This window comes from Corylus avellana, chromosome 7 (assembly GCF_965113065.1).
Source record: "Corylus avellana chromosome 7, dhCorAvel1.hap1.2, whole genome shotgun sequence".
Lineage (NCBI taxonomy): Eukaryota > Viridiplantae > Streptophyta > Magnoliopsida > Fagales > Betulaceae > Corylus > Corylus avellana.
Genome location: NC_142496.1, coordinates 14,617,730 through 14,632,063, shown reverse-complemented (window position 1 = coordinate 14,632,063; position 14,334 = coordinate 14,617,730). Strand labels below are relative to the sequence as shown.

General features: G+C 33.3%; 1 protein-coding gene across 1 annotated transcript; it reads left to right on the top strand.

The window, feature by feature from the left end:
* The first annotated feature begins 10,712 nt into the window (after positions 1 to 10,712).
* Positions 10,713 to 11,138, top strand: LOC132185207 (uncharacterized). The gene has a single exon (XM_059599012.2). It carries the CDS (start codon positions 10,713 to 10,715, stop codon positions 11,136 to 11,138), a length of 426 nt encoding a protein of 141 aa, XP_059454995.2.
* Positions 11,139 to 14,334: the final 3,196 nt, after the last annotated feature.

Genomic DNA, 14,334 nt, shown 5'->3' with positions numbered 1-14,334 from the left:
CCCTTTCGGCGGCTGCTCCCCCGCTGATTCTGGTGCACCACTTTCTCTGGTACCCCTAAAAAAACTGCCGCCTGTTTTCTTCCGTGACTCCTCAGCCCTAAGCCAAATTCCCCACGGTTTTTCCCCCTCTGGCACATTTACCTTCCTCGAACGGTTCACAAGACAGCCCCTATAGCAAAGTTCTTCCTCGTTCTAACGGCCGAGTAAGATCTAGAGTGACCCTCAACCGTAAACTGCATCCCTATCATACTCCTTCATTTGCCACATCCACCTCCTCCAGTTTCCCCAAGGATTTCCCTATTTTTGTTCCCACGGCCCTTGACATACACAAGAGTGGCATTTCATGGACCTGAATCCAGCATGGTGAGTGCGTAAAGTCCATTTTTGACGGGGGGTTTATCCTATCAAATTCGTTTAAGCCCAGGATCTGTCTTTCAAAAGACCATGGGCGGTTCGCCATCACTCTCTCTTTAACAGCCCCATTAGAGAACTCAAAAATCCACAGGTTGTCTTGGATTTCTTTGAAGCCAACACATCCATCTGCCCGCCAAATTCTTGACAAAACCGATTTGAAAGCCTCCTTGTTGACCTTTTTCTCTACCCAAAGTTTTCCAACCAGACAATTCGCCCCTATGGCACAAGTTTCCTCAATGTCATCCTCTGTGATGGGAATCCCCACTTGCTCCCCAACAGTTAAGGAAGTCCGTCTCTCCTATTTTCACATTTGCCTGTCATCGGTTGTTAAACTCCACGTCCAGATCACGGCTGGAGATAGTCCTTCACCACTGTTATTCGCTCATAAGGTTGCTCGATTCCCTAAGACAGAATCTCCATCTCGCGATTAGTATCTCTTTAAATCAAATGGAATCTCCATCACGTGCGCATCACATGTGAATGTTTTCTCTCACTACAAAAAATTGACATAAACCAGGCATTTCCAATTCCAGCGGTTAGGGAAAACGCCATGTAAAACGATATATGCTAGCGTGTTGTGTAGATGTTGGGAATGGGCTAGCAATGGATGCGTGTTTAGAGGAAATGTTGTCCCTGGGTTGGCGTTTGAGAAAAAAATGCTGTTCATTTTGGGGTAAGGTGTCGTTTCTTTCAATCATTTATTAAACACTGTAAAACCCAATCCATTCAACTTCATTTTGAATATCTCTACAACCTATAGTCTCTTGCGAAGAGATTTCTGATCTGCTGCCCCTATTTGAAAGTTCACTCTAAGTTTCAAACTCATACCCAAGCGTTGAAGACAAGGGCGGAGGGAGGTAAAAATCTTCCATAGATCCTAAGTTTTCACCCTCAATATTAAAAAAATATTGATACTCATTTTATTAAATAATTAAAAAAAATTGAAACTCCACTTTCTCGACAACCAAACAGTAAGAAAAGAAATTCAAAATTAGAAACTGGGAAAGATGACTGGTCCTTGTCTTTTTACCCTGTTTCTTCCTCTTCTTGTTTGTCTTCTCGTCCACTAAGTGACGCACAAGTATTGAATCACATCAAGCAGAACATTGCAAACTAGGGCAGGTGTAGAGGATGTTCTTATTAAGCCATACAAGACAAGGAGACAAAGTATGAAAATGAAACAAAGTAACGGCTACAATATAACGGCTAGTACAATCACTTGTATAAATAAACCATCAGTGAAAAGAAATGTGTTGAGGGAAAAATGTAGTCCCTAATATTTCTCAGTGTTTCTTCCTCTCTCCCTCCTTACCTTCTCAATAATCAGCAACTTCCATATGGTATTAAAGCCTGCTGGCTCATGCCTTTTTTACACATCCTGGTTTTTTTTTTTTTTTTTTCTCTTCTCTTCAGTTGGTTGCAGCATAGCCCGTATAGGCAGTGTTTTAATCTTTGTTTTTTTTCAACATTTCAACAAACAACACACCACCAACACAAATAACCTCTTCTTTTAGGCATTTCCTCAAACACCACAGCCACAACCATGGCCTCTCAGTCTTCATGTGTTCCTACTGAGCAATCTTCTTCAAGTCTTCTTCATTCGGTTCCTCTTCCACCCGTCATAGTGGTTCTCATTTTCGGTCAAATTTGGACAAATAGTTCCATAATTTGTCTACTCCTTCATTGCAGCCTCATCTGAAAAAGAAATAATTTCAGAAACAAGGTTGCAAGGCTCATATTTTCCAAAATGTGAAGGATCCATCACCAAACCCCGCCACACGCGCCTCCACGCGCTGCTGAGTATTTTACTATGTGTCTCATGCGCCACCGCATGCCACCATGCGCCGGCAATGTCACCAGTTCAGAGACAGACCACTAGATCGCAGATCGGGGGCGGCCGATCTTCACAAACTAGTCAGAATCAGTTCATTCCGTCCATTGACGCGCCCTCATGCGCCTCGCCATCTCCTGTTGTTCCCGGTCAACCGCCGCTTAACTGCTACATTCGAAACCAAAAGACGCTGGCCCTCCGCTAGCCAGCATTAGCCCATCGCAGTAGTGTGCATAGGTAACATCTTTTTTCTTGAGAGAAAGAGAGTAGTTTGAATTAGCTTGTGAGTTTGTTAGTCTGTGAGAAAAAAGAAGAGAAAAGAAAAGAGAATGAAGAAAGAGGGCACTGCAACGTGAAAGAAAAATAAAAAGAAGAAAAAAAGGAAGAAAGAAGTGATGTCGTGGGAGAAGGAAGAAAGAAGAGAAGAAACAAGAAGAAGCCAATTTCACCTTTGTTAGTTAGCCGTGAATCTTGATTGTCTTTGATATATATAGTGAAAGTCCCTTACGAGATCTAAATTATATTTGGGCTATCAGCTAAAATTGCAGGAGCCCAAATATACTTGAAGGCTAATGTCCAAATTACGGGCTATCGGCTACAATTGCCAGAGTCAGAATTTTTGAAGGCCAAAGTTCAAATACGGGCTATTAACTAAAATTGCCGAAATCAAGTTAAATTTGAAGGCCACAATTGTCAAGCCCCAAGTTTCAATCATAGTTATCAATTGTTCAAGAGGTCCAAGATCCACAATCGTATCGGACCGTTCATCTCGAGGTGGAGTATTAAGCCATACAAGACAATGAGACAAAGCAACAAAAGGAAAAACAAGGAGACAAACCAAGAAAAAGAAACAAAGCAATGACTACAATATAACGGCTAGTATAATTACTTGTATAAATAAACCATTAGCAAAAGGAAATGTATTGAGGGAAAAATGTAGTCCCTAATATTTCTCATTGTTTCTTTCTCTCTCTCCTTACCTTCCCAATAATGAGTAACTTCCATAGTTCTCAAGGGTTTGATTCCTAAGGTTGAAGTAAGAAAATAGGGAAGATGAGAAGAACAAGGTTTAAAATTAAAGGGCATTTTGGGAAGGGAAAAGTGGCGAGAGAAAACTTAATTTTTGGAAATAGCTTAAATATTAATGATTCAATATGACTGTGTATAGCTTAAATGACTGGATGTTGTGATCTTGAGCGTTAATTATGATAATCAATTTCAAGAGTTAACTTAAATCGTTTGATCAAATCTACAAGATTGAGCTCACGGTTATTCAAAGCACCATATAATTTGCACAACATGAGGTGGCCTACACCTGGATCCCATTTTCCCTTCACCAACGGTTCAGATTAAATATAAAATAATCTAACGGCTCATATTAAAAATCAAAGATGTGATTTTTGGCCTCGGTAAGTGTGAGCGTCAGGCGCAGAGAAATTATTAACTGTGGGTTTCTCCACGCGCAATTACGCTCCACGTCGCCCAATGATTGATCCGAACCATAGAATAAAAGATCTTAGTTGATGATTACATGAAATCGTTGGATCTTTGTGCGGTGATGGACATGCGGGACATGAGATTATTGCATTTTGAGTTTTTGCGTATCCCACCATCACGCATCAATGGCTCACACTTAAAAAAAAAAAAAATTGAACGGTTCAATGCATTTTCACGAGAATTTAGGTGATTTAAATACAAATCCTTAATTAGACAATACCAAAACGCACCATTTTTTTATTTTTAGCATTAATTACTATTAACTTAGTGTTTAATGCAATTCAAAGAAAATAATTTTATGTTTAGGTTATTTAAACATTGATCAATTATTATGCACATTTAAGGATAGTTAAGGAAAATTTGGTAATAAATATTCAATTAAAAATTCAAATTTTATTTGAAAGATGGAATTTTTTTTTTATTAGCTTTCTCATATTTACATTGGTCAAGATTCTTTATAATTCTTATCAAATAATATTTGAAATAAAAAAATACATTAAATTTGTATTTATTTTGGTTAATTCAATTTCTTAAGGTAATGTGTTTAATGTAATTCAAGAATAATTTTATGTCTAGGTCATTAATTAATGCGATATTTTGAAATAAATTAACATAAATTTCAAAATTTTAATGCCTCATATTATCATACGAAAACATCTTAGGGCCTGTTTGGGAGTGCGATTTCAATAAGTGCGATTTTAAAAATTGTATTTTTAAAAATTGTGTTTTTAAAATCGCTACTTTTTAAAATCGCACAGACGTTTGGTAAAACATACTAAAAAGTACTTTTTTTATCAATTGAGTGTTTGGATAACATTAGCATATAATTGTGGTTTCATGACCAAATTACCAATAAGGATGAACAAGACAGAGATGATGAAGAAAAAAATAAAAAGAGAAAATAAGGGTTTTAATATATTTTAGGTGGGTATTCTTGGTATTTTTTTCATTCCCGTTCTAAAAAATGTAACTATTGCGCCAAATATCTTTTTAATAAAAATTGTGATTTTGTTTTAAATTCGCACTTTTTCAAATAAGCACCCTCTAATCAGCTTATGAAAATCGCAGATTTTTTTGCGATTTTAAAATTTGCGTTTTTAAAATCGCAATCCCAAACACCCTAAAATTGCGATTTGGTTTAAAATCGCAGATTATTTTTTAAAAAACGCACTCCCAAACGCAAAATTACAATCTGAAGTTTTACGTTTAAGGGAATAAATGTTTTTTTTTTTTTTTTTTTTTGAAGTAGGAATAAATGTTTTTGGTGGTTGAGTTATATGATTTATATCATCACCATATGAGAGTCTAAGACCGTATGACACTTGACCGTATGATATATTAAAATAAATAATTCAGATGATTAGATCAAAATTTAAATGTCCGATCATTCAAAAAAATTAAGATTATCATATCAAAATCTGATCTTCACATCTTTAAAAAGAATATATATACTGAAATCTGATTGTCTCATGTTCTTAAAAAACATAAATATGATAGTCATATCAACATACGACTGTCTCATCTTTTATATATATATATATATATATATATATATATATATAAACTAATATAATTATATTAAAAATTCATCAAACAATATTATGCGACACTCTTAACTAACTTTCTACTTAGCTTTTAGTCAACAATATTTAGAACTCAATCCTACATTTTCATCTATTATTGATTTTTAACTAATTAATATATACAAAGTAGTCTTTTAATGATCAAACAAATTGCTCTTTTTTTTTTTTTTTCCTTTTTTTTTCGTTATCTTTTAATTAAGTTTTCTCAGCATGCTTTTAATTAGTATTATCAGCATGATTTTTTTTATAAAATATATATATCCCAACGTTGTAAGAAAGCACTGCGAGAAGAACTGAACAATTGCGTTTCAGTATCTGTAAATTAGTTAAAAGGTCGTGATTTTCTTCTTAAATTTCAATCAATATGACTAACATATTATATATGTAAGTTCCTACTGTTGTCATTAACAATTTAACATAATATTAATTATCACAAAAGATAAAAGAAAAAAGAATTAAAGAAAAATAATAAAAGAGAGTGGATTCAAATAATATCTATCTATGCAAATCAACATTCCCAAAACTAGGTTCAACTAAACAGTCTAAATTTTCGAAAATCTCTACAAATCAACACGTACTCTTAAATCAAATCAATATCTTGGTCTGATCTTCTTCAGGAATATCATATATGATTTAATTAATTATATGACTAACATATTATATATGTAAGTTCCTACTGTTGTGAATCTTGTGATTAACAATTTAACATAATATTAATTCTCACTTAAGAGAAAAGAAAAAATTATTCAAAAAAATAAAATGAAAAAGAGCGGATTCAACTAATATCTATCTATGTAAATCAACATCCTGAAAACTAGGTTCAGCTAAAACCGTCTAAATTTTCAAAAATCTCTGCAAATCAACACTCCTAAATCAAATCAATATCTTGCTCTGATCTGCTTCAACAATATCATATCTGATTTAATTAATTATATGACTAACATATTATATATGTAAGTTCCTACTGTTGTGATTTACAATTTAGCATAATATTAATTCTCACTTTAGAGAAAAGAAAAAAGAATTCAAAAAAAAGAATGGATTCAACTAATATCTATCTATGCAACTCAACGTCCCGAAAACTAGGTTCACTAAGCCATCTAAATTTTCGAAAATCTCTGCAAATCAACACGCCTAAATCAAATCAATATCTTGCTCTGATCTTCTTTAACAATATCCTATATGATTTAATTAATTATATGACTAACATATTATATATGTAAGTTTTCCTACGGTTGTGATTAATAATTTAACATAATATTAATTCTCACTTAAGAGAAAAGAAAAAAAAAAAAAAAAAAAAAAAAACAGAATTCAAAGAAAAAATATAAGAGAGTGGGTTCAACTAAAATCTATCTATGCAAATCAACTTTCCGAAAACTAAGTTCAACTAAACCGTCTAAATTTTCGAAAATCTCTACAAATTAAGATCTTGCTCTAATCTTCTTCAGCAATATATATAGGCTATGTAGCCCCTTATCACGCCATTGCCTATTGCAAATTCCGCCCATTCCTACAAATTTCTTGAACGCTTCTCAATTCATACCAGCTACAATGGTGGGGAAAGTTAGAAAGACGACCCTAGTAAGTAAATTTTTCTTGTTTATTCTGATGAGTTTTATGCAAAATAAAACCTATTTATTTTTTATTTTTTTATTTTGCAAGTGTTAACACTCATTTTAAGAGTGCTTGTAGTTCAATTTTTAAATTTTTTCTATTTCTTGATATGACAAAAAGTCTATTTTTAAGTAGCCAACTAAGTTATGTGTATTGATGCATGTGCCTTTCTCAAATAGTACGTTTGTCTTTGTAGAAGAACTAGGAGATTATTATTTTATTTTTTTGAGAAAGAACTAGGAGATTATTATTTTGTGGTACCGGTGTACCTTTTGTTTTTAATTTTTTATTTTGTATTTAGTGTAATTAGATATGAGGTCTCCCCACCATATGAGATTACTGGATGAGAGGTGCTTGCATACCGTATGAGATTATTGGATGAATTTGGTTATGTTTTCTACTAGACCGTATAAAAGCACCTCTTATCCAGTAATCTCATACGGTGGGGAGACCTAATATCGAACTGCACTAAGCACAAAATAATAATCTCTTAGTTCTTCAACAAAGACAAATGTACTATTCGTGAAAGGCACATGCATCAATACACATAACTTAGTTGGCTACTGAAGAAGAGACTTTTTGTCATATCAATAAATAGAAAAAATTTAAAAATTGAACTACAAGCACTCTTAAAATGAGCGTTAACACTTGCAAAATAAAAAAAAAAACGGTCAGATAGCACCAGAATTGGTAGCTGTGGTGCAAAGCAACTTTTAATGACATTAAAGAGCTACCATACAAATTGCCTTCATTATTGTACTGCTTCTTTCTGTGTTTTTCATGGTTTTGCTCCATCTTTTTGAACAAAGGCTTTGTTTGTTAAACTCCACCCCATCTTCTCAAATTTCATCATATTATTCATTTTATTATTTTTTTTAAAAAAAATGTACTTTTATATTAAATTATTTATTTTTTATATCACATAATTTATTTTTTATTATTATTCAAATAAAAAAATTACTACTAAATAAAATTTTTCACTTTTTAATACCATTTTTTTAATTTCCCTATATCAATTATTATTATTATTATTATTATTATTATTATTTTTTACACATAAACAACAGTGCCGTGGTGGGAGGTGTCGTTTACGACACCCCCCTCCCAAAAGATTTCCTGGTGCCGGATTGATCTTATAATATGCAAGTGTGATTGGCAAATGTCGTTTCATATATATATATATATATATATATATGAAGGTAGTCTAAAGAACAGAGTGGCCGAACTAAAATGCAATGACAATATATATATATATATATATATATATATATATATATATATATATATATATATTTTCTCTTTATATACTATGTACAAAGTTTATAATAAACACAATTCCAAATAGAATTGAAATATTTTTATAACATAATATAGGTATCACATATCTATCAAAATTTAAATTCATAAGTATGTACAATGGTTGATATATTAGTATTTAGTATTTCAAAAAAAAAAAAAAAAAAGTACACAAAAAAAAAAACAAAAACAAAAACAAAATTAAAGTATCTAAAATTGCAGATAAGAAATAATCATTGCTTTACTTTGATGTTGTAGCAGATAAGACAAGACAAATTAGCTTTTAAGTAGTAGGATGATTTGTCTATTGTCTTTTGCTTTGTTAGACAAAAGAAAAGTCTAACATAGCAAAAGACAACACTCTAATGAATGAAGCAACAGACGACACTTTGCTCTCCTCTTTTTCCTCCACATGGCAATTTTTTTTTTATTCTTTCTTCTCTTTTCTTTTTCATCAGCAAGGTAGCTGAGATTTTGAAAGAACAAAACGTTTTTGTTCTACTTTCCCTTTTTACCTTTCACTCATATTGCAGTATTACCAAAATTATTTTTTTGTTATTTTGATGTGGTAATTTAATTAAAATGGCCTAAATTTTCATCTCACTATTTTAATCCAAAAAAAGTAGTGAGGTAAATAGTACTCACTAAATTTAAAAATTACTATTCACTCATCTATTGATTAAACAAATAATTTTTCTCTTCCTTTTTGCTTTTCGTTTTTTTTTTTTTTTTCTTTTTCTTTCCCAAAAAGTATGATTAAACAAATATTATTAGGTTTTTTTCTTCCCCAAAAAGTGTGAGGGGAAACTCCCCATATGTTAATACTTATTAAACATATGGTATCATGCATAATGTGAACAGGATAACTTATTAAATATTATTAGGTTTTTTTTCTTTTTCTTCCTGAGAAAGAAAAAGAAAAAAAAAAAAAGAAACGAAGAGCAAAAAGGGAGAGAAAAATTATATTTGTTTAAGTAATAGGTGAGTGAACAGTCATTTTTAAATTTGATGAGCTCTCAATTTCTCACGCAACCGTGCTTAGCGTCCACCGGAGCTCCGATCAGCCAACATCTAGGTTAATCTCTTTCTGAATCTCTTTCATTCTATCTCTATCTCTTTGTTTCCATCTCTCTTTCATTCTCTCTTTCGCTCTGTTTCCCTCTCTCTTTCATTCTCTCTCTTTGTTTCCCTCTCTCTTTCATTCTCTCTCTCATGTCAGTTTTAATCTCATATGATCCAATGCTGCAATGGGCTCTTCAGTCTTCTCCACTCCTAGCCTTGTCTCTGCCTTTAGGCCTTTTTAGCTCAAACAATATGATTTTTAGGGTTGGGGCATAGATGATGGACCCAATTGGATTAATTATGAGCTGGATGTTAAAAAAAATCATTTTTAGAAAGCATACATGATCAATCATATTTAGAAACACATACACATTAACCAATTAAAAATCGGGTCGTAGACAATATTATCATACAAGTATCTAATAATATTGACCAAAGCACACGTTCAACATATCAACTGTCTTGACTAGTATGTTCTCCTTCTCCCACGACTGGGATGGTATGGAGGATTGGGGATGGAAAATCAGTGAATGTTTGGGGGGATAAATGGCTTCCTAAAACTTTTTCTTCGATGATTCAAACTCCTCGAAATGTTTTGGCAGAGGGAGCAAAAGTCTGTGATTTGATAGATCCATGTACCTTGGGGTGGAACATCCCTCTTATTCGAGACATTTTTTGGCAAGAAGAAGCAAACTATATTTGTAGTCTTCCGCTTAGTAGATATCAAGTCCAGGACAAGTTGATTTGGAAGGCCACGATTACTGGGGAGTACACGGTAAAAAGTGGTTATTATATGGAGAAGGATAGATAGAATTATGGCTAGCCTTGGAGAAGAATCTCAACCTTCAGGATATGATATTATTTGGAAGGCTATGTGGAAACTTCAAGTTCCTAATGCAACGAAGGTCTTTATGTGGAGGGCGTGCAATGATATTTTGCCCACTCTGAGCAACCTAGCTAAGAGAGGTGTAGTGAAAGATGAGTTGTGTCCATTCTGCTATGGGGAGAAGGAAACGGTGGCACATGTATTGTGGTTATGCCTGGCAGCTAGAGATGTGTGGGGGGCGAGTGAACAAAAATTTCATAAGAGCAATTGTGGGAGAATTTTGTTTTCTGAGATTTTTGAGTACATATTAACCCGATGCAGTAAGGAAGAGGTGGAATTATTTGCCATTACAGCAAAGTGTATATGGGCAAGAAGGAACACATCTGTTCACGGGGGTGAGTTTCTTCACCCAAATCAACTTGCTACACAAGCTGCTGAAATGCTGAACCAATTTCGAAGGACAATGATGAAGGAGAACGTGTTGGGCTCAAATACGTGTGCTGTAGTTCCGGCAAGATGGACACGTCCTTTGGGTGATTTTTTTAAGGCTAATTGAGATATTGCTCTGAATGTTGAACAAAAAAGAATGGGCATAGGGGTTATTATCAGGGATTCTCAGGGGCTTGTAAGTGCTGCTTTAAGCTTCACTAGAGAAGGTTTTCCTGAGCCAACCACAGCAAAATCAATGGGGGCTCTATGTGCAGTGGAATTTTGCAGAGATTTGGGGATGCAGAATATCATCTTTGAGGGGGATGTTGAAGTGGTGGTCAAGGCTATAAATGTTAATGTCTCTATGTGTAGTAGTTATGGACAAATCATTGAGGATATCATAAGAGTTTTAGCTGGATTCAAAAAATGGGAGGTGTTGCTTGTCCAGCAGGAAGCTAATGAGGCAACCCATGGTCTGGCAAAACTTGCAGCACAGGAAAAAATGGAAAAAGTTTGGATAGAGGAGATTCCCAGTAGCATTTATTCTATTGTAACTTTAGAGCATTTTGCTCTTTTTGTTTAGAGTCTTGTACTCTAGATTTGATTATGAAATGAAGTCAAAGTTTTCTATAAAAAAAGAAAAAAAAAAAAAATGAATTTTCAAATTTAAAAAGAAAAAAAGAAAAACTTTAAATTGAACTTTTATTTAAAAAGCTCACTAAAATTGCTATTCAACTGTTTGTATTCGTGTTAAAATATTTATGGTTGAAGTGGGAAGTCATGTACCCTCATGCTAATTAGACCATGCCCAGAAATTTTATTTTTTATTTTTAAGGTACACAAAGGAAAGGCCTCATTTTGAAGAAGGACACAAAAGAGGAATGGTAATAACTTATTACCACCTAATTATTATTTTAGAAAGTATAAGAAACAAAATAAATAAATAATTCAACCAAATTTAATTATTATTTAGAAGGCATTGCAAGTCTTAATACTTTGAAATTGCTGCATAATTTTTTTCATAGCTAATAGTGAGGACTCAAGCACGTAACACGTAGTAATAATTCAGAATTTGTCTCGACTTTTCAAGAAAGAAATTATATAAAAAAAAATGACTAACTTTTTACTATTTTCTAATAAGTCTCTTTATTGTTCACCTCTCAAAAACAATAATTAAATTAAGTATATGAATTTAGTTGTTAAATGGCTTGAAGATGAAGAATTTGACTGACTCAATTCGCAAATCGCAAATATGAAAGACTGAAATTGTCGTGGCACTTGTATCAAACTTTGCGAATTGTGAAATCACAACAGTTTAGGCTTTAAACTTTTTTGAGAAATGTTAGGTTTTTCAATTTTTTTTTTTTTGGTTTTTTTAAAAAAAATTGATTTATAAGTAATGTGTCAACATTCTATCTCCTCGTGCCTTAATTTATAATAAATCATATGAGATGATGAGTAGTGACACTTTTGAAAACCAATATATATATATATATATATATAAAGAAAAATTTGAGAACCCTATCATTTCTCAACTTTTTTTAGCATTTTCCTTTTATATGTCTATTTCATAATCATGTATCTCACACTGCCACGCCTCAAGCTTTAGTGAAATGGTGAACATGAAGTAATTTTATTTTTTTATTTTTTTATGAGAAGGAAGCAAACTCAAAAAGTCAAATATAATCTTGCAACTCCTTAAGCACCACCGATCCTGTCAGGTGCCATAACCTTGACAAAACATATTTGAAAGCTTCACGATTTATAGGTTTTTCAGGTCTTATCTTGCCAATCAAGCATCTTTTCCCAATCTTCCAAACAGTAACCACTTCACCCTCCGTAACGGATATCCCACACTTCTCACCCTCGGACAAAGAAATCTTGCTCCATAATTTCTCCAGATCCGAATCCATACCTACATACACCCTACACGAAGCAAACTCCTACACCCTCCACTTACAATAATGGAGACTAATACCTCACCCCTAGTTAATCCCAGAGAGAAAAACGAGAGAGAAGACAGAAAATCCGTGTTCTTTCTTTTCTTTATTAGCCCTTTTTAATAATTAATTAACAACCATGAGAATGCACGCGGCGCCTCATGTTTCTCTCATGTCTCAAGCTGCCAAGTGCCAAGGAAAATAAAAAATAAAAAATTCTAACACTGAAGGTTAAAGTGCATCCTCATGCTTTAGTGAAAACGTTGCGTTTAAAGGAGCTTTAATGAAAACGGTGCATTTAGCTTTTAATTGTCTTCTTCATGGATTTTAAACGCCCCGTTTCAATCATCTTCTTCATCCTAAAATTTTAAATCTCAGAAAGACTCAAACTAAAATTCTAAATCATCTTCTTCGTGAGTCTTGCTCCTTCCGGCAATGTAAATTGCCCTGATGGTTGGTTGAGGGTGGGCAACCACAGTGGCGAAAAAAATTATACCCATAAGTGTGGGAACCTCCCCGGGCTCCGCCCCTGGTAATAACCTAATTAATTTTAATTCTATAGGGTTTTGTTTCACCTATTCATTACTGTTCTTCAGACTTTCCTTCCCTTTTTTGCAGTTTGGCTCTTCCCTTAACTTTTTTAGTTTTCTCTCCCCATGTCTGCATCTTTCTTCCTTTTCTTTCTTTCTCTTCCTTGTAAACCAAAAATGCAAAAGCCTAAAGGATCAATTTCTAGAGAAGTAAATTTAAAGCCTGAGGGAGATGTTTATTATTTGGGTGTAGGCATGATATTGATTTCTTTTTGTGGGCATCTTTATTTTGATTGTGTTTTCTTCTAAACACATTATGTTAATTGTTGATGCTATGGTTTTCTTTCTCCGGTTACTTGTGGCTGTCCTTGAGTAAATAGCTTTTTTATGGTTCTCCCACCTTTTGGTATCATTAGCACTATTGGAGTAAATAGCGTTACTCTGCGTCGGTAAACGAATATTATGGTTCATAAGCTTTTAATTTGCAAGATTATGTGAAGTGATTTTAATTCGAATTTAATTTCTCATTGTTTTAAATTTTAACCTGCTTCACACAATTTTTTTTTCCCTTTTCTGGTGGCTGGAAAAGAAAGAAAGGTCAATTGGAAAACACAAGGAAAGATCCAAAGAAGCAAGATGATATTAACTCTGAAGCATGTGGTGATGATCTAGTTGTTGAACGAATCCGTCTCCAAAATATGGAACTAAGGTCTTATTATGGCTTCTTCATATTGCACTTATTATGGAACATGTTCAAGTACCACAGCTTTAGGATTTTATGCTTGCCTGAACTAACATGTGGGCTAATACAACATCTTTTAAGTTCTTGGGAACTTGGATTTTTTTAGTTAATCCTAGATTTGCAAATTCCATTCAACAATTGAGATATGTTTACATAGCAGTTGCCTGGGTTACTATTGATTATTCTGACATTGTTCTCTGGTACCTGAACTATTTGGGACATGTTTTTTTTTTTTTCTCATCCTCAACATGATTTAGCTTCAGTCTCCCAATTGTTTTCTGCAACTCAGGATTTTTGTTTTTAATATTCCATGAAAATAGTTATTAATCCTGAGTTTATTACCACAAATTAGGTGATTAACTAAGTTATAAGTTAGAAATCATTAAAACTGAACAGTCAGAATCTTCTGATTTAGTAACCTAATTTGTTCAATCCTAATTGGGAACTAAGTTATAAGTTAAAAGCTTAAAGATTAATGGCATACAAGGTTACTAGATGAGTTGGGAATCATCAAAACTGAATGGTCAGAATTTTTTGATTTAGTCACCTTTGGATAGAGGTTTGCAA